Here is a 21280-nt window from a genome sequence, read left to right as displayed (position 1 = left end):
CTGAGATGGGGAATTATCCCCCCTTCCTCCTTCTCCTCCTGACTGCTGAAGTTGACAGTCTGTCTGCATTAACCAAGACTACATTTGCATTAGCAGAAGCAGACTTGTTCCAAGATGCACAGTTCTGTTTCCCCTCCAAGCATCTACGAGGAAGGCAAGAAAAAAATCCAAAGCTTAGTGTAGCCGGCGTGCCCTGGGCTTGGCTGGGAGTTGGCCTCATTCAGGAGCAGGTGCAGTGGGGGCCTGTGAAGGGGGGCTGTCTGAGAGTTGGAAAGCTGCACCTGGCAGCCAAGTCGCTGGCATGAGCCCCAGTGCAGCAGTATCAAATCCTCGGTGGCAGCTCATACTAATAGGCGGATGCAGGAATCCTCCGTGTGTGTATGTGAGAGAGATTTCTTGGAAAGAGGTGCCACCACCCCAAATCCTCATGCTAGGTCTGGACCTAGGCAGACACGGGATGTGAATTGGGATAATGGGTTGTGAGTCCTGGTTTGGACCACGTGGTTTAGGCACGTTGCTTAGCCAGTCGGAGCTGTGGATAGTGTAGCTTCCAAGTAGCACAGTGAGCCCTGTCTGCTTTCTGCATATCTAAGAACAGAGACAGCTCTCACCAGAGAGGGACTCTGTGGGGCTCCAGCTCCAGGATGCCCTACCTAACAGTCTGTGAGCCTTCCATCCCCACTGAGATCCACACCTGACACCCATGTCTCCTCATCTAATCCTTTGGAGGCTCTCCCTAAAGGTAAGACATGTGGACTTAACCCTAAATATACAATATTTTATAACTTTTAATATAAAGATGAGTGCCAAACAAGCTAGAAATTCTATTATACTGTCACCAAAGCATCGTTGTCATATTTTCTCTTATAATTTCAAAAGAAGCTAATGGGAGAATATTTTGTGGGTCTCTGAACATGTAGTAGACACTTGGCACACTTGGCACTGATCCTGCTACATCTGATAGAAAGTTGGCCATTGGCTCTTAGCTCTCTAGTAAGGTAAGTAGTGAACAATGGTTCACAAGTGACTTATACAAGCACCCCAGGGTTTCATTAGACTCTGTGTACTAGGGTCTTCTGGGATTTGGGAGAAAGTTCTGAATGTGCAGTTAGAGACCCTGACTTGCAGAGCTCACAGAAATAAGAAACAATGATGCATAAGCACTAAGGATTTCAGGTCTTGATAGGAGCCTGGAGCAAACAGAGCCAGAGGACATCAAAGAAAACAGTAGAAAGGGAGATACACTTTAGGAGGACAGGGACAGCCTATCAGAGGTGTCTTTGGGGTTGAGACCTGCATAGGAGAAGGAGATAGCCATGGAACAGCGATATCTGAGGGTAAGTGGAGATACAGAAGCCAGAATAAGAAGGGCCTGTCTGCCAGACCCAGGAAGATTATGTCCTGGGAACCTGAAGAGCAGTAGAGGGGGCAGAGGAAGAAGTGAGAAAGAGAGCAGTGGTGTGAGATCTCAGTGCATATTCAAGCAGTAAATGATGGTGTTGACACACCCCTTACAAAATAAAAACACAAGCGTTCTAGTGGCCCATCAAAACCTTGGTGAAGGTTGGGTAATGGAGGAGGTAGAGACCAGACTGTGGTGCTGTAGACATGCAAAGGGCTCCTCATCCAGGATCTTGATTTTCATGCAGCTTGATTGGCAGATAGGATAGCTGTGAGTCCAGGAAAGATCCAGATGACAGTCCACAGGGCCTGCCCGGCATGGACTCTGGAGCTCTGGATAAATGGCAGTCAGCCAAATGAAGGGCAAGAAGGTTGAGCAGAGGACATGCCTCTCTGCTTCCTGAAGCCACCCTGTCCATGACACACATACAGGGACCCTGACAGCACTGTCATTTGTGAGCCTTTCCAACCCAGCCATTCTCTCATACTCTGTCCCATGGCCACTCATGTCACCTCACCTGGAATCCTGAATTCCTAGCCAGAGGTAGTCCAGTCTTCAATTTTTGTCCACCAAGCAGACAAAAGGTCCCTAGAAGTTCTAGAAAAGTGGTTCTCAACCTGTGGGCCATGACACCTCTGGGGTCAAATGGCTCTTTCTTGGGGGTCACCTAAGACCATTGGAAAACACAGATATTTACATTATGATTCATAACAGTAACAAAATTAGAGTTATGAAGTAGCAAGGAAAGTAATTTTATGGTTGGGGGTCACCACAACATGAGGGACTGTATTAAAGGACTGCAGCATGAAGAAGGTTGAGAATCATTGTTCTAGTGAACTAGGAGGCACCTGAACCCAGGCAAGCTCTGATGCCCTCCGAGTTTTCCTGTAGGGATTTCCTGTGCTCTCTTATTCCTCAGACCTGCAGCGGCCTAACAGTGAGGAGCCAGTGTGCAAATGAATATAGATTAAGAGCCTTCTTCAAGAGTATAGAGCAGCCCATGCCCACAGAACAGTGTGGCATGCTGCATCTGCCTTGGACTGGAGTAGAAGCTGGATAGGTGAGGAGGCAGGTAAGCCTCCTGTCATGTGACCTGTCATGTGAGGCACAATGCAGGATGGGGTGGGAGGCAGGAGGAAGCAGGTGAAATCTGTGTGTGTGTGTGATCAGAGAATGGATCTGGTCCACCTCCCTAGAGTGAAATCATGGCAGGAAGAAGGTGCCCCTGGCTAAGCAAGAGTGTGTACAGAGAAAAGAGATGAATGGGATATGCATTAGCTGTGTATGGCTGGCAGCTTCCAGCAAGCAGGGGGGCGGGGGTCTGGATAAAAGACCTGAGGCTTGGGCTGGAAGTAGATTTGGATCTCTCTAATTCAGTCCTGATCCTCTGCAGCCAAGGTAGGCTGAGTGTCTCAGCAAGAGGCCTCCTCTTTACATCAGCGAGGGAAAGCCACTGCCTTCAGTGTGCACAGTACTCCTGAGCATGACTGGTAGGACACAACGATCCTGGTACTTGCTCATCTCTGGGGCTCCCCCACGTTAGGAAGTAGCTGTACAGAACTGCGTCTTTTCCTAACCTCCATTTCTTCATCAGTGCAGGAACATTGCAAAACACCTAGAGACGAGAAATGGTCATAGGGGTTCCCCCACCCCCGCCCCCTGCTCATCAGTACCTTTGCTGAGGACTGGGAGCTGGGCCAGCAGACCAGGGAATTTGACATCTACAATAGTTGAGCCATTAATGCTTGCACAGCCCTTCAAATATTCATAGCGTCCACCTAAAGAAATGAAGATAGGAATAAAAGCAAGAGAGGAGCCTTGTTCCAAGAAGTCAGACACACGGGGCTTTTTTCATCCCGTAGTAAAGTGGTTTGGGGCCTTTAGGCCTTCTCCTCTAGTTTGCTCATTGAAGCTAGTAAGACTGAGAGCTAGTACAAATTTGCCTCTTTTATTAAGTGACCTATGCCAGAGTTTGAACAGGGTGCTTCAGACTGCCATTCCAACCTCTAAAGACAACCCTGTAACCTAGACTTCAGTTAACTCCAATCTGCACATGAGGACTGGAGAGGTTAGAGGACAAGCTGAAGTCATAGCACCAGGGAATGCAGAGAAATGGGAACCAAGCTTGAGCTGCTGGCTCCACGCAGATCCTTCTGCTGGAGCCTCTTAGCTGCTCTTGACCTACAGCACAAACAGACATAAATTTGCCACTGGATACTACAGATGACTCCCTAGCTGCCCTAATCTTCTCAGAAGCAACCCAGAGAGCTGGACCACACCATGCTTTACAGTTTAAAGATGTCGGGATCAGAAGAGGTGAAATCATTCTTCCAAAGACCTCTCAAAAGCAGCTTTAGACTCAGACCCTCACATTGATTCCCAACTCAGGATTCTTGTTACCACTCTGGGCCATGCATCCATGGGTCACCTTCCTTCCATGTTATGTAGTCCTGTGTTTACGGTGTAACTCTGGGTCATGGTTAAGTTTGTGCTGAGGAAGGACTGACTGCCCCCATGATAGGCCTGAGCTAAATACCAGCCCATGCTGGTTCTCTGTATGATGGCCCTAAGAAGGTACAGACACCCTTGGTCTGGATTGTAATTTCAGTAATAGGGTGATGCCACACCCAGCACCTGGGCTCCTGGAACACTTTGGTGAAGTGCTCAGGAAATGCTTAACACCAAGCTGTGAGTGACAGGCGGTATATGATGGCCTTAGTAGCCATTTTGTTATGAGCAATTCCAGGCAATCACCACAGATGAGAATCATCCAATTAAGTTCTCCCCAGGGAGAGTTTCCAAAGGGAAACTTAGGAAATCAGTATGATAGACAACAAGTGGGTAGGTAAAAGCTAATATCATTAGTCTAGAGTAAATGAATGGTAACCCTCAGGTAGCAATGGTAAAAGCAAAGTGCACGCATGATATTCATATGGAGGGTTTTTTTTTTCAGGGCGGGGTGGGGGGAGGTCTGTGAGAGAATGTGGATATGGGGATGAGGCTGGAGTGTATTTGCGTGCTCTTACACAAACCTCTTTTTATTGTGACCTTGTTCTCTGGTCATGTCCAGTGATGTTTGGAAGCTGTTCATGCCAGAGATGCTCATGTACTCACAGGCTGTGCCTAGCAGATAGTGACACATTTCAGATTTCTTTCTAAAATATATGTTAAGATTAAAGAAACATGGCCCTTTTGCATACTAGCCCCCATGTTCCTCCTCTCTGTCTCCGGGGGCCAGTGCTATGTGACTGGGACATGTCTTTAATCAGTCATCCCTCAGGTGGGCAGGCCAGGCTCTGTCCTACAAGTGGGAACATACTTGTTAGCTCACTAATATATGGCTCCTTGTGTCCTGATCCTGGATTGGTCTCTGTACTTAGAGGAGTTTGGAGTAGCTATTTGTAGAGCAGTGTAAACACACCAGGGCCTGTTAACACGTGGGCTCATGGTATACAGAAGCTCCTGGAGACATGTAAACGTATATGCATCCCGAGCTTGTCCAGGGATCAGGCATCTTGGCCTCACTCCCAGACCTGCATCTTCTGCCCTTCATCTCCAGAAAGGAGAAAACTGAGGCCAGAAGGTAGGAGCTGAGTCGCTCCCCACCCCACGGCATAGCCAGCTGCCAGGCAAGGGCAGGGCAGGGAGGCTGAGAGCAGAACGAGTGACTGTTGCTCCTGAGCAGCTAGGCAGCCCCTCAGCCCAGCAGTGCAACCCTCCTCGACTGTCTTTCCTAAAGCAGGTCTGGCCCCAGCCTCATCCATGTACCCTTGCCCATGCTAAGCCTGCTCTGTGAGGCTCTGGACATCCGCTTACGTGTCCCTGTTTCCACCCACTGGGACATAGCTTAACAGACAGGGGGTATGTATGACCTTATTGTCCCAGACACTTCCCAGGCCAGGCAGAGTTGGCCCAGGGAAAGAGTGTGTTCTTATGGCAACACTATCTGTTCATATTTTGAATGACTAGGGCAGTACTTGGAATAGAATGAACTGTCTTACATCAGACCACAGCGAGACACAAGCCAGCTAAACTTAGCCAGATAAAACCAGAAAGAAGTATGCATGTGGCCCAGTATCAAACAGCAATCAGGGCTAAGATGGACCATACTAAATGGGATTTGCATCTTGTCTTCTCCTAACACTAGGGGAAGGCATGCCCATATTCAGATGGGCAAAGGAAGGCACAGAGAGGTAGAGCCACTTGCTTAAGGTCACACAGTAAAAAGTGGGTGGATCTGGAACAAGTACAAGTGATTGATGTTGTGTTTTGATGCTTCTCAGAGAGAAAATTCTAGAATAATGTTTGAAGGACACGCTGTACTTTTTAGGATATGATTGGGAAATTTGGTCTTTTTCTCCCCCTCCTCCCTCCCACTTTTCAAAGCAATTTGAGGAGAGCCAAGGCCGAACCAACAGCAAAACAGCCTTTTACCAGGCACTGCAGAACTCACTGGGTGGGGAGGACTCAGATGCTCGCATCCTCACCGCCGCTGTCTGGTATTACTCCCTGGAGCACTCCACAGACGACTATGCCTCCTTCTCTCGGGCACTGGAGAATGCCACCCGGTAAGCCAGGCCCACCAAGCCAGTCGGAGCCACTCAATACACCAGTTCATGTGGGATGCAGTTCCTCTGTCTAACTATGGATGAGGGTTCGGAGGTTTCTCGGATCTTGACGGGGGCATTGGGAGCCTGGGACTTGATGCTCGGGGTGTCCTTAGTACCCTTCTCTCAATCCACCATGAAGTAGACACCCCTGATGGGCCCTCAGACCATGTGGGAGGGTGACAGGATGAGACCCAGGGGTGCAGACACGTCCATAGCTCTATAGTCAACTCCATGTGTGGCTGGAGTCCACTCAGCGTGTGGGAATGGAAACCTACTAGGAAGTTTCTGTCCTTACCCAAGCAGGATGAGCCCATGTGAGTTCTCAATGCCCATGTGAGTCTTTTCCTTGGGGTGCTGTTGCCCACTGTTGATACAGCCCCCTCACCCTTACTCATTGTTCAGGCTTCTTTCTTGAGAAGCATGCCTTGTCTCCACCTCAAGAAAACTAAAGACTGCCCCCCAAGTCTCTACTGTCCCCAGCATTCCTCTGTCACAGCACTATATAGGAAGGACTACATCACATTGTCCCCCACCATGTATCATTAATTCACTGAAGCCAAGCACAGCTTTCTTTTTTAATGCATGCTCATGTGTGTATGCAGGTACATGTGTGAGTGAAGGTGTACCTACCTTTGTATGTATATATGTATGTCTGTATGTGGAGGTCAGAGGACAATGCTGAGTGTCATCCTCAGGACTGCCACCCACCTCCTTTGAGACGGGGTCTCTCATTGGTCTAGTGCTCACCAATTAGAACAGACCAACTGGCCAGTGAGCCCTAGAGATCCTGCTGTCTATCTCCCCGGAGCTGGAATTACAGTAACGGACCACCACGCCTACCATTTTTACATAGATCTGGGGCTCGAACTTGAGTACTCATGCCTATGAGATAAAGCACTGTACCAACTGAGCCAACTCCCCAGTCACCAAACATTATTTTTTGAGCAAATAGGAGCCCATTTGGAGTAAGAATCAAGGGACAAACAGACTGTAGCCTTCTTCCTTCAGAGGCCCTGGGCATGTGGCCCCCAGCTCTCAAATCACCTTAGAGGTTGCTTGGCAGGTGTGGTGATCTATGTTCTGGTTTTCCCCACAGGGATCCCTCCAGGGGAAAGCTGGGCCCAGGAGCATCAGCATCCTATACGTGTTCCTCTCCCTCCAGAAGGAGCACACTTGCCTTTGCTCTAAGCTGTGGGGACAGGGCCAGCATCAAAGCTCCATCTCAATGCTCTTACTGACCTTGGCTGTCACGAAGTGTGGGCTGGAGGTCCTGTGTGGCCTCTCCACCTGAGAGGCTGTGGCAGTCTGCAGCAGTAGAGCTGTGGGACATCTGCTTGTTATGAGCAATTCCAGGCAATCACAACAGATGAGAATCATCCAATTAAGTTTTCCCCAGACCTTCAGAAACTTATGAAATTAGTATGATAGGCAACAGGTGGGTAGGTAAAAGCTAATATTATTAGTCAGCTTGGACTCTGGAGCCTAGAAAGCCTTTGCATGCCTCTTGGTGAAGAGCTCTACCCTAAACCAAGAAACCCAGCACTAACTTTGGAGACAGACCTAGACGGACCATAAGAACCCACAGATGCACAGTCCCTCACTCTGAGTGGCTTCACAATCGACTCGGTGGCTACTCCAGATTTCAGTAGCTGATGAGCTTAGACAAACTTGGGTTCTTACTTCAAGGTCATTTTCTGGCCTTAAAGGTAACTTATTTCCTGGATAAGAGCTGAAATCTAGAAAAACTCCACTGGGGAGTTCCAACCCCCACAGCTCAAGCCCTGGTTTCCTCCTGGACAACTCAGCCTACAAGTTCCCTCAGCCTCTCTGCCTCCAGTCTCAAGGAAGTGTCCCTCCCTGGGGCGCCAAGCATGAGCCTTTTTCTGGAAGGTCCAATCGCATCCTGTGCTGTTCACAGGGTGAAACCCAACTGCCCATATCTTCCCTCTGAGAGAGACCCCTTCACTAACCCTACCTTGGAGCCCCGCCTGTAACGTTTCAGCTTTATCAACAATCACCAAACGTTATCAGCTCCATGACCAGGGAAAGGGTGACAGCCCACTGGTTAGACAAGATTCCAGGGTGTCCTTAGCCTCCAGCAATGCAAAGTCTCTGCAAGACAGGGTCCCAGGCCAAACTTCTCATCTGGGAGACCACAGAGGACAAAGAACTCCTGGATGTCTCATCTTACCAATAGTGCAGTTAGGATTCAAAGCCCCAGAGCCAAGGCCAACATGCTCTATCTGATCCCCAGGTTTGACTCAATCTTGAGGCACAGGGCCTGCTTGTCCACACATACAGAGCTCAGTGCTACAAGTGGAGCTTCTTAAGTTGGTTCACATCACCTGAATGAGGAATCACCACGAATCTCCATCGCCCCGGCAGGTTTTGCATTACCTCCCTCTGACCATTTGGACTGACTGAGGCTTTGCTTGGAGCTTTTGTGAGCAGAGGCCTGGAGAAACTTTCTAATCTCTGTTACAACAAGCAAAACCGTCTCCAGGCATCGCTGAACGTTGCCTGGGGTTTGAGGTTTGGCAAATTCAGTCCTAGCTCAAAGCCCTACAACTAAGAGTATCTTATTCATGCAGTATGTTTGAGGAGTCTGCCTTCTGTTCAGAGGTACACTTATTCATGTTGCACTCATCCACTGGGCTTCCTATCATGTTTTTCTGGCAAATCCTTAAGTGATGCTGATGTTCTGGAAAGAGGTTCAGACCTACAGGAGACCCTTTGACCTGTGGACACATTTCAGGCTGAAGCCTGCCAGAAACCAGAGCTGCAATCTACCAGTGTGGCCCCTGGGGAACTGGAAAGCACCCCTGTAGGGCTGGGCAGGGGATCTTTTGGAGGATGGGCGTGGTGGGCATGGCCTGCCTGTGGGAAACACTTGCCTGCCACAGCCCTTCCCCCAGAGCTATGTAACTGAACTCCCTCCTCTGTCCTTTCCCCCAGGGACTACTTTATCATATGTCCCATGGTCAACATGGCCAGCCTCTGGGCAAGGAGAACCCGTGGAAACGTCTTCATGTACCATGTGCCCGAAAGCTATGGCCATGGCAGGTAAGGTGATTATGAGGCTATATATAGCAAGTGTACACAGAAAAGGCTCCCTGGCAAGGGTCCCTGTCACTACCGTGATCCACAAAGAAGAGAAAGAATGCCGGATGAGGCATGAGCCATGCCTCTGGGACGTGGGACAGGATTTGACCATGTATGCTTGGCCCCATCGGCTGCAAATGAGGCAGTGGTAATGGGTACCTTATTCCATGGTGTTTCTGCCTGCGAGAATGGAGTCCAAAGTACATGACGGTCCATCCGCCATGAAGAACTTGGAGCTCTGACTTGAGTTACTCTGTCTTCTGGGCATGGAGAGAGCTTTTTCCTTTGCTATATCCTATGTGTTTTTATGCCTCTGAGAACTAAGTACTTAAGAAATGACCTTCCGTGGCATCAAGCGTTTCTTGTTTTATTTGTTTTTCTGTTTATTTGGCTTCATATTTTCTTACTCTGTAGCTCAGGCTGGCCTAGAACTCACGATGTAGTCTAGGTTGGCCACGGACTCTCATCAGGACTCCTACTTCAGTCTCTCGAGCACTGGGATAGGAGGCATGAGCTGCCAAGTCCAGATGAAAGGTTTCTCTTTACCCCAATATCTCGAGTATCCTTACTTCCAGAAGAGGTCCAAGCACCTGGTAATAAAAATAACAAAAGCAACGAAGAAGGAGAGAGACATGAGAGGCACACGTAGGGGAAAACAATGGCAAGGGGAACAAGGAGCTGCAGTAAGGATGCAAGGAGGTGGAATGAGGACGTGGATGAAAGGGTTTGGAGGGAGGGCTGTGTGGCCCAGACTACACGTGGAAAGCCCATTCCAGTGGGGCCTGAGATGCCTACATTAAGCGACATCTGAATGTCGACTTCACACCGCAGCCCTTGGATGAGACCTTGAAAGGAGTGGCATTTTGGTCTCAGCCTTAGAGTCTTTGGAGGATGTGGTCCCATGGACTTGTGGTCGTTCACTCAGTGAAACCGAAGCTGTAGTGTGTCCAGATGGGTGGGTGGCTCGGTTTTTATAGCACTCCATGGAGACACGTGGAGCTCTTGGGAGGGTGGCAGCTTGGGGCAGTTGCCCCTGCTTCGGAGACAGAGGGCGTCTTGAGCCAATCAGGCTGCTCTAATAAAGCACCTTACAAGCAGCCCGGATTTAACGCTTACAGTTGTGGAGGCTGAAGTCCAGGCTTAAGACACCAGCATCTTGGGATGTCTACTGAGGGCCAAGCCCCTGTCTCACCCGGAGGCACCTCTGCAGGACGGTGAATGAGGGCCTTGTTGATTGTATTCATATCAACCTTGTGAATGAATCCCCCAGAGGCTCAGCTCTTAAGACCAACATACTGAGGATTAGTCTTAAACTTAGGAGCCTTGGGGGATCACAGACACTTACCCTGAGCCAAGGAGTCTGAGGTTCAAGGGGCATAGTGTGTTTTCTCCTACTCCCAAGATGAGAAGCTGGGTCAGTGCAGAGCTATCTGTCTCTGCCCCTTCCAACCTAGAGATCAGCTTCCACTAGACCACGTGGTCTGCCTGCTTAGAGCTATTTATAGTTTCCACCACACCCACCTCGAGAGCCCAACAGTGTCCTGAGGTTGAGGCAGAAGGCTAAATAGCCCGCCCTAGCTCTCGGGAGAGCATGTGGAAGGGAGGAAGGAGTGTTGAAGGCGCTCAGGAGTGTCTACACAGTAGATGGAGCCTGTAGCCCAATGGTCTGTAGCCGCTGTGGCCTGGAAGCCTATCCCAGAACATGGTCCTAGAATCACCCTTGGCTGTGCCTTGCAGTGCCAGGGCCTGGATTCACGCCACTCATGGCTCTCTAACCAGAATTTGCCTTCTTCTAGCTAGTTAGGTGGAGAGGCCACTGGAAAGGTTTGGGTCCCCCACAGCAAGGCCATATCCTCAGGATTCCTAAGAAGCTCATATCTCTTTTGTCCTAAATATTTACAGTAGCATGGGGGGCGGGGGGACACATTCACACATAATAGCAAAAGGAAAGGAAAACACCAGCATGCATGCAGTTCCAGTGGAGTCAGGAGGGCATGAACCCCGAGTTAGTTTCAGAGGCTCCTCTGGGGAGGGGCCACAGGCTTTGTGCTCTTGGAGTAGCAGAAACAAATCGACCCATGTTTGGAAGGGCTGTGGGCTGAAGTGCAGATGTCAGTCAGCAGGGCTGGAATCCTCCTCGGGTTCTGGAAAGGGTGCCAGGGACCTCTGGGCTCTGGTTGCCTCAGGCGTTGCTTACCAGCAAGAGGCCATCTTCTTTCTGCTCCCCCATCCCTTTAATCCCTTGTGTGTGTCCCTGTGTCCAAATCCCCACGTCTTGCAGTGGCATCAGTCCTGCCGGGTCAGGGTATACCCTAACAACTTCAGTTTTACTCAGTCTAAGGAAAGACTGACCCCAAGCATGGTCCCGTTCTAAAGCGCTGAGGTGAGGACTCCAGTGTCTCTTTTGGAGGGGACCCAGATGTACTCTCCAGAGCACTTAGCCTCCCATAGATGACAGAGCCCCGCACTGGAGGCTTCTGGTGTCACGCACCTGAAGGGGCTGGTCCTTCACGGACAGACTCAACTGCTGCCTACAGCACCCTCAGTGTCCCAGGCTAGCCAGGGCTTCTCCCCACTGATTGACCTCTGTCTGTCCCTCTGAAGACTTGCAGACTGGGCCCTTTTAATGACCCTGGGAGCCTTCATGGAGCAGCCACATGCTGTGTCAGATTCTGAAGGATCCTCGTGGCTCTCAACACCTCAGCCGAGGCTCTGTGTTTAAGGAAGGACCTGATAGGTGCTCACAAGACTGTGATGAAAGATTGAAGCCAGAAGCCAAACATCCCTCACGGCAGGTAGGAGGGAGACGAGCCTGCATTTCTGGTCTGTAGGCTCCCTGGAGCTGGTACTATGGTTTGGAGTAAGCAGGTAGTGATCCAGGAGGACATCCTTCCCTGGGATCCATGGAAATTGGGTCCCAGACCCCAGTGAATCAAGGAGGAGGCGGGCTCTCTGAAATCACTGCTAGCCACTCATTGCCTGAGCTCTGTAATGCCCAAGGCTGTGCCATCACTTCCAGAGGAAAGACACTGAGATATTTGAGGCAGGGCTATGGACCTCATCTACTTCCAGTTCGCAACCCGCCCTTGACTCTTACATCAGCTACTGACATGAGGCAGGTCATGTGGTCTTCTTGGTGGCTCGGTTTCTTCATCTGAACAATGCACACAGGAGGAGTAGGACCTCTCTCAGGGACATTCAGTAATGGATCTGTGTGTGGACCAGGGCCTGGGTGACTTTCAAGCACCGGGACCCCCACTGTTCTTGGCCACCAGAACACATTCCTGACAACCTCCCCTGTCACCACGATCACAGTGTGGCGCCATTGATGCAGTAGACACTGCCATCACTGAGCAGATCAACAACGAAAGAACTTGAGATTTCTGCCAAGTTCTTTTTTGCTGCTCCAAAACCTGTCTGTCTTCCCCACAACTTCCTTCTTCCTCTCCACTTCTCCCCCTCTCCCCTCCTCCTCCCCCTCCCCCTCCCCCCTCCCCTCTCCCCCCTCCCCTCTCCCCCCTCTCCCCTCCCCCTCGCCCTCTCCCCTCCCCCCCTCTCCCCTTCCCTTCTAGTATCTCCCCCTCCTCTCCCTTTCCTTCCCTTTTCTCTCTCTTTCTCTGCCCTAGAGCTGCCTCTTCTCTCATTTTATTTCTGGCTCTGATCTACACGTGTGTGTGTGTGTGTGTGTGTGTGTGTGTGTGTGTGTGTGTGTATTACATTCCCCACCATCTGTCTCATGCCTCTGTTCTGTTAGTAGCATACATACATCAGCTTTCCCGGCCAATGCCAGCAAGCAGACGCCATACCACCCCCTTCCTTACAGAGCACTGCTCAGATGTCACACAGCGGCAGTGTGGCACTCTGGTGCCCACCACATCACACATAAGCCGTCCTTCCTGCCAAGGGCGGGCGAGTTGTGTGATGTGAGGACAAGGACAGAGAATCCCAAGCCTGTGGAGTGGGAGAAATGCCTCAGATCCAGAGTCAGAGGTCGGAGGACATCTCCTCTTAGACCCTCATTTTACCAGCCCAGAAACAAAAGTCCAGGGAGGTGACTGGACATGCTCCACTCACACGAGCAGCAGTCTGGACTCTCCCCTGTCTCCTGCCGTCTCCTCTGGTCTCTTTCAATTGCACCCATTTCAGCCAAAACTAGATTGCTTAAGTCTGTATTAAACAAAGCCCATACTAGCTGTGCAACCTTGGGCAACTCACTTAGCCTCCCTGGGCCTCTTAGCAGATACCTGGGAGAATACCTGTTCCACAGAGCTGCTGAGAAGGGGGATGGAGACAGACCTGTGAAAAATTTATTCTGAGGCTTGCATATATTCTGGGGAGGGGCATGCCCACATATATATCTGGCAGATATTGAATGCCAAGACTGTAGATGTGAGGGAAATTCACCATAGCTTTCACTGTCTCTTCCCTTTATTGGCTGTTTCTTCTGAGCAAGTTCCCTTGCCTCGATGCTCTTGCCTATGAAATGGGTATTGTTTCTTCCACTTCATCTTTGGAGTACGAGGGTCAATGATAATACATGTTCAATATCCAGTACCCTGTAGACCTTCAATGTTTGTAGTTAGAATTGGTTGTTTTAAGGAATTAATAAAACTCTGCTAGGAAAAAAAGGTAAATAAAATGAATATGAAGGCAGGCACATTCCTCTTTAAAATGTTACCCAGCTGTGGGAAACAGAACTGTAAATCTTGGCCTTGAGATGTTTTGAACACCACTGGTCTGCATTCTAGACACTTCTGTGCATTCCAGGGGCCCTGCCCAGTCCAGATCCAAATGCTGTCTCTCCAGCTGGCTAGCTTGGTGGCTTTGCAGAACCTGGTAAACCAAAAAAAAAAAAACAAAAACAAAAAAAAACAGTATAGGGCTGGATTCTTGAACTGGGTCCCTGGGCCCAGCCACATCCTGTGTGATCTTTCAGGTTATCTCCCGGGGTGGATGAAAGCCAGTCACTCCTGTCACTGACCACCACACCCTGCAGTGGTCTGTCCACTCCCCAATCATCTTCAACCCTGCCACGACAGATGCCTGCCTGATACAGGGCAAACAATAGAGAGCACACCCACCAGTCTACACACCAGTTCAGGTCACCCAGCAGTGCCAGGAGCGGGGAGCCCTAAGGTGCTGGGCTCATTACTGAGGGAAAGACTATGTAAAAAATGCTACATTCCAGAGGTAGGCAGATCTCTGTGAGTTCGAGGCCAGCCTGGGCTACAGAGTGAGTTAGTTCCAGGAAAGGCGCAAAGCTACACAGAGAAACCCTGTCTCAAAAAACCAAAAAAAAAAAAAAAAAAAAAAAAAAAAAGCTACATTCAACCCTGAAAGTCAGGGAACCGTGCCAGTGCAAAAGTAAACAGGGAGTTAATGCTCTTTCCAAAAAATGGTTGTCAGGTGCCAGGGCCCTCAAGTGGGAAAGGCCTACATGTCTACAGGTAAAGAAGGCCGGAGAACTACTGCGGTCTGCCGAGGGTGAGGAGACTGGCTGCAGATGTGAGGAAAAGTGACAGGTCTTAATCATTTTCATAGGCGTTTATCCGAGTGTGAGAAGAATGTCCTTGAACTCGGTGTTTTTATCTTCAAAGACATGCCATTTACAGTGCACAATGATCTTCTCACTTGCACCAGAGAACATGGCTCACAGAAAACACTGTAACTTTTGGTGGTTGTTCATGAGACATAAGATACAAGCCCCCATGGTCCAAGGTGTGGATTTTCACGTTGAACCTGTCACCCACGTTCATTCCCTTCCTGTTCCGTTTCAAAGTTAGAGGCCTAGGTAGGAAGATGCTGTTTTCAGATCCCCTTCTGAATTTCCTGCAAAACTGTAAACTCAGTGTGTGTTCCACAATTTGATTTCTAGCCTGGGCCTCTTGAAAGTGGACTGTCTGCATGATGACAATGAATTTAATGACCATCCCCCACCACGGTAGCTCTTGACAGACACTAGCCTGAGTGCCGAGAGAGTGTGTGGCTGGAAAAGTTTCTATTCGTGTTGGTGGCATTTTATGGAAGAAGTCACCTGTCCAATTCAGTCAGCGAGAAGCTGTGACTGTCCCACAGAACAGGTTACCATCAGCAGCTCTGCTGCGCTCTGGGGAGATCAGAAACACTGCTGCACTATGGGTAGTTTCTGAGATGGAGATGGGCACCTCCAGGGCACCGTGTAAGAACTTCCCCTGGGGCCCAGGTGGGACTGGAGTACGTGAAGTAAATGGGACGCTCACAGTTGAAAGGTTGTGCAGGAACATATGTGGCCTGTGAGGCCCGTGATGACGACCTGATGCCTTCTCAGATCAGGTTTACCCAAAGAGAGACATGAGCCAGGTGTTTGACAAGTCTGTAGCGTCTCAAAAAGAAGCAAAAAGGCCATGAAAACAAGACTTCCCCTCCTCCATTTCCCAGATTTTCTTCAGAGGAAGGGCTGTAGGGCTGAGGTACACTTTGTGGGTACTAGGTCAACGTACTTCCTCTCCCAGTGAGAACTTCAGGATCCCTGTGGTCACAGACTCATCCCCAAGCCTGTCACGTGGTTAGGGTGCAGTAGGCCTTTTCCAATATTGCCTCTAACCCTGACATCAGAAGGATGGTAACTTCCAGTACACCAACTGTCAAAAATGTCATCACTGTCTCTACCCCCGCCCCACTCCGTGCTTGGCTGAAGGAGAGCCCAGCTCAGCCACCTTCCGGCGGAGGCCATTATTTAGAGCTCTTTGGGAACAGCGCCCAATACTGCTTCCTGCTGAGCTTCATGGGTTATGGCTCCTGGACATGGAGCTCATGTGGGAAGTCAGCAGTGGGCAGTCCTTTCAGTATGACCACAGTTTGGCTCCCTGGGAAGGAGTTTAGTTGAGCAGGGCTGAGGTAAAGTCAGAGATCTCAAGTGAATTCTGTCCTCACTGGACAGCAGCAGTGGTACCCTTACCTCAGCTCAGGCTTCTTTCCATGAACCTCATGGCCACAGTCAAAGGCTCTCTGGCTTAGACACTACCCCTAAATTCCCCACTTTTTCAGGCCTGATCTGCAATTCTTCTCAACTCAGCTCTTACCTCATTCTCAACTGGAGCCCGATGAACACTAGCCATCATGTCATCTGTCACTCTTTGGATTCTTCTAGAATAGAAAAATGACCCCTTGTCATTCTCAGCATGAAGCAATTTGTCAGTAGGGATGTGAGGCCTAGAGGCCTAATGCCTATTAGAGATTCACTTCAGTCATGACATGTATTTATTGAATGCCTACCAAATGTCAGATGCTAGGGTGGGCTACATGGACAAAAGTCAACCTCGAGGAGCTGGGATGGTACAACTTACAGATAAGAGGCCAGTGCAGAAGAGAGACTCAAAGCCTGCCGTGTTTTATCATTTTGCTCATTGAGGAACAAACAAACATCCAAAGATGATACAGGTATTGTAGCTGGAATACAGTCAAAGGGCCAATCCAGAACATTCCCAGGTCATTGTTTCTCAATAGCAGGTAAGTCTCAGCCACCACGTGTACCATGAGTCTACCCCAGACCAGATTAGCCCCTGGATACAGGCCAAGTGGAACTCACACTAAACAAACATTTGGTATGAAGTATTCGAAGTCTTTGTTTTAGTTGGACAACTGCTAGGTTTGGGTTTATGTTTATCACCTCATACCTTTCACCTTCCTCCCCCTGTTTCCTCAGCCTCGAATTGCTGGCAGACGTGCAGTATGCTTTTGGACTGCCCTTCTATTCTGCCTACCAGGGCCAGTTCTCAACGGAGGAGCAGAGCCTGTCCCTGAAAGTCATGCAGTACTTCTCCAACTTCATCAGATCCGGGTATGTGGCCCACTGCTCTAATGAATCCTGTCATGTGCTCCCTCCCATCTCCGCAGCTGAATGCAAAGGCCACATTTTTTTTTTTTTTTATCTGTTGACTCACCCTGGCCACAAAAGCTGCAGTTCTCTACTGCCATATCCCTGTCTCTAATCAAACAGTCTTTGTGTAGATAAATCATGAGGAAAGCTTCCGGCCTGAGTGCCTCCTTGCTCAGACACACTGATGCAATAGGGCAGGATTTCTTCAGCCTCTGTCCTGTTGACACTTGGAACCAGCTAAGTTGTGTGTATGTGTGTATCCTGTAGGATAATTGAGAGTGTCTCTGGCCTCTGTCTACTAGACACCAACAGTACACACTGTGTTGTTTACATAACTGTGGCAAAATGCCCGACAATCAGCTCCTGGGAGGAAAGGTTTAGTTGAGGTTCCAGTTCCAGAGGGTTTGTCCTTGGTTGCTTTCCCTAAAAGCATCATCACAGCAGCAGAGGCGTGCGAAGAGAACTCCTTCACCTCATGGAAGACAGGAAAGAAAGAGAGAACGGAGATCAAGAGGGACAAGGAACATGATATTCCGAGTCCATTCCCTACTGACCCAATTCCTCCAGGGAGGCTTAACCTCCTAAAGATCCAAATGTCTCATGATGGCCCCACAAGCCAGGAACCAGGCACTTAACTTGGGGACTTGTGGGGAACATTTTATATTCAAAACCTCACACTCAACCTTGTTCTAGTTATGGGAGTCAAAAATGTCCCTGGCAGCCAGGCATGACAGTATCACCTGTCATCCCAGCCTACAGGCTGAGGCCGGAGGATTGGGATTTCCAGGCTAGCCTAATCTATATAGAAAGACTCTGTCTCAAAAAATAAATATTAAAAAAAATCCACAGGCATAGCCCAGGGTCCCCTGGGGGTCAGACCAATCGGAGGAGAGCCATTCTGTGCCCCATGGGTGCACTGCCACCTTAGGATGTCAACTGTGGTGTGTCACCCTGGCATTCTTGTGCTCCAACATCTCCCACCTCCTCCCCAGTAGTCTCTGATCCAGTCCTGTGGCACACCACTTCCCAGATGTGCTGTTCCTCCACACTCCTGGTACTACTTCCTTTATCCACTTCCTTTGTCTCTGCATTTCCTAGAACTCTCATAGTTCCTCCAGGGAAGAAAGAAGCATCCTGGCAGCTATAAGCTGCTAACAACCTCAGACAGTAAACACAGAGCAAAGAAAGCTTCAAGAAGTTTTACTGTGGAAGTTGAAGGGAAAAGGACATTTCTTCTTGTTAGAGTTTTAAAAAATGTTTTCTTGAGTAATAAGCAGCATCCACACAGGACTTTCAAGCCATTCAGATGAGCTAAGGGAAGCTGCTCTGGGGAGCGGGTGATCTGAACCAAGGCAAGTGGTGAGGAAGCACCCTGGTTGTGAGGATGGAGCTGGTGAGATGGGGGTCAGATTTAGTGAGTAAAATGAATCATGATGACGGCATCTGGAATGCGGAGATATCAAGATGTCCTTAAGACGCTTCCAGAAGGGTGAGCGAACAACTGACATTATGAGTGTCCATCTTTCTTGGGGTCAGGGCTGATGTCTGCCCCCAGGTTTGTGCAGCCTGAAGGAGGGCACTCACTTATGCCAGGAGAGCTTCCAGGGGAGGGATGCTTTGGTGGAAAGGTCTAGAATGGCGGTTTTCTCCCCAGGAGGAGGGTAGAATGGATGATGAGAAAAGAGATCTTAACATGTTTTAGATTCTCAGCTCTGCTCTGAGAATCTGAGGCCAAATGACTTTGTTGACAAAACCAACTGCCCTGGAACCCTATAGCCTGGAGATCAATCCGCTGTCCTGATACCTCTGGGGGGTAAGATCTCCTTCATGGGACCTTAGTTTATAGCTTCCAAGGTCGCCTCTGACCACACCTTCTTATCCATGGCTTGCATAAGCAAGGGCCTTTAGAAACAGGGCAGGGTGGCATCCAGATCAAAGGACACCATAGAGAAGGGGTACCCTGTTCTCCTAAGCATTCAGAAAGACGGGGCTGCTCTAGGTCCTGAGTGGTGCCACTGAGTCGTGAATTGGGTATGGCCTGTTAGAGGTGATTTCAGAGAGCTTTTGAGGCCCAGTGCTTTATAATACAGTTAGGGTCCCAGCTGGAAGCTGGACCAAGTGAGTTCCCATCTGGAACTCAAAGTTGAATGGTTTGCCCTTGAAGGCCAGAGCAAGCAGGATATGATATCAAGTGTTAAAAAAGAAAGATACATTTTCCCCAGAGATGTTGCTTTCTTCTCATCTCCCTAGAAACCCCAACTACCCACATGAGTTCTCAAGGAAGGCAGCTGAGTTGGCAGCACCCTGGCCCGACTTTGTCCCTGGAGCTGGAGGAGAGAGCTACAAGGAGTTCAGTGCCCAGCTTCCCAATCGGCAGGGCCTGAAACAAGCTGATTGCTCCTTCTGGTCCAAGTACATCCAGGCTCTGAAGGATGCAGGTAGTAGTGCCCTGGGGGATGAGAATTTGGGAGTGTGTTAGATTCAGCGCCTGCTGATTGGCTGTGTGTTGACTTCCACAGCATGCATGGAGGCTGCCAGGTCACTAGGTACTGGGGGTACAGCCTCTTTTCATGAGGTGCCCACAGTCCAAGACTCTTTTGCTGCCAAGAGCCTCCTGTTCTGATGGGGAAGATGAGGGCAAGCAAGGGTGGGGCTCAAGGAGAGGGCCCTGGATGGAGGGAGGGAAGGGCGTGTGAAAGGTGAGTGGCCGCCAGTCTCTAGCCAGCAGCACTGGTGTAGGCAGAGAAGGATCTTTAACCTCTTGGAGTCCTTTGCAGGGCTACATAGAAAATCTCAGAGAAAGAGAAGCGGTGAGGTATAAGATGACATTCCCATTTCCTGCTGCTGGGGCTTAAGGGGTAAAACGGACCATGGTAAGAGATTAGGACTGTAGAAACAGTATGATGTCCTTAAGATACTTCCAGGAGAATAAGGAAACAAATGGCGTAATCCAGTGAATGTCCTTCCTCTTTCCTTTCCCTGGAGTACCTGCACCCAAGGGCCTGTACCCAAGGGTCTGAAGGGGTCCTAGGGGAGAGATGATTTGGGGGAGGGTCCAGAATGACACTTCTGCAGGCAGAGAGGGAGAGGTGGCACATCAGAGAAGAGACCTTTGTCTAAAGTGTTTTAGACTCTCAACTCTGCTTTTAGCTTCCAGACCAAGTGAGTCCCCTGACATTCCTAAGGACCGTTGTGCAGGCCCTTAGCATGCCCCTGCATCCTGGAAATGAATCTGATGTCTGTGGGGAACTGGTAGGGAATGAATCTGGTCCTGGGGTCTCTTAACAAAGGATTGATTCTGATCCAACCTGCCTTTCCTTTCTGTTTCAGATGGAGTCAAGGATGCACAGTTAACCAAGAGTCAAGAGGAAGGTTTGGCCGTGGGGTCTGGGCTGGGAGAAGAGTCAGGTTCCCTGGAGACTGGCCCCAAGAGCTACAGCAAATGACCAGCCCTGAGACCTCCCATCCACCCCAGCAGTTCCATCTCGAGCTGCCCGCCATGGTGATTTCGCTCTATACAACCATTTGCTTTCAATAAAATGTCTGCACACAGCAAAGCATTGGTGATTCTGAGTTGTGACTTCAAAGCAGTTCTTGGTGACATGACACCAGGTGTCAATGTAAATCTTAGTGAGGTTTGGCTCCCAGGTGACTGGGTTGTCAACAGTATTTATAGAGCATCCACCCGGCTTCCCTGGGGAAGCAAGGTTCCTGTCCCACTGAGAGAGGAAGTCGGGCAAACAGAAGACGGTGGTGCAGAAAATGGGGCTTCACCAAAGGCAGGGGCTCCAGAGAGACAGTTTCGTCTAAGTGAAGGAAAGTTCCAGAAGGCAAATAGGAGGACTAGGTCTGGGGCAGCAGTATAGCAAGAGGCAAGGAGGTCTGAAGCCGTGTGTGATGGTAGAGATGGATGGAACAGAAGGGTAGAACTGGAGACTTTGATTGCATGTGAGAAGGAGTGAGTGTCAGGAAACAGGATTACCCAAGCTTCAGGACAAGCATCTGGTTTCTGCTCATCCTCCCTAAAGGGGGCACTGGTAAGAGTAACTCTCTCTGTCTCTGTCTATCTCTGTCTGTCTGTCTGTCTCTGTGTCTGTGTCTGTCTCTGTCTCTGTGTCTCTGTCTCTCTCTCTCTCTCTCTCTCTCTCTCTCTCTCTCTCTCTCTCTCTCTCACACACACACACACACACACACACACACACACACACACACACACACATACCCCAAGGCTAAGTTGGAGCAGGTGGAATCCGTTAGCACTCTCTGTCATTTGCATGGCACATCATAAAATGTGTTCACACCCGTCAT

General features: G+C 49.6%; 1 protein-coding gene across 1 annotated transcript in view; it reads left to right on the top strand.

Moving 5' to 3' along the window:
* Positions 1 to 20529, top strand: part of Tg (thyroglobulin) — a 190859-nt gene extending 170330 nt beyond the window's left edge. The window contains exons 44-48 of the mRNA XM_059247013.1: positions 5789 to 5970; positions 8968 to 9075; positions 16799 to 16933; positions 19223 to 19410; positions 20303 to 20529. Coding sequence (XP_059102996.1) covers positions 5789 to 5970; positions 8968 to 9075; positions 16799 to 16933; positions 19223 to 19410; positions 20303 to 20418 — 729 coding nt within the window. The 3' untranslated portion in view covers positions 20419 to 20529. The remainder of the gene's footprint in view (positions 1 to 5788; positions 5971 to 8967; positions 9076 to 16798; positions 16934 to 19222; positions 19411 to 20302) is intronic.
* The last annotated feature ends 751 nt before the right edge of the window (positions 20530 to 21280 follow it).

The sequence above is a fragment of the Peromyscus eremicus genome, chromosome 20 (assembly GCF_949786415.1).
Source record: "Peromyscus eremicus chromosome 20, PerEre_H2_v1, whole genome shotgun sequence".
NCBI lineage: Eukaryota > Metazoa > Chordata > Mammalia > Rodentia > Cricetidae > Peromyscus > Peromyscus eremicus.
The sequence above is the reverse complement of the archived record's forward strand: the minus strand, read 5'-3'. Positions and strand labels throughout refer to the sequence as shown.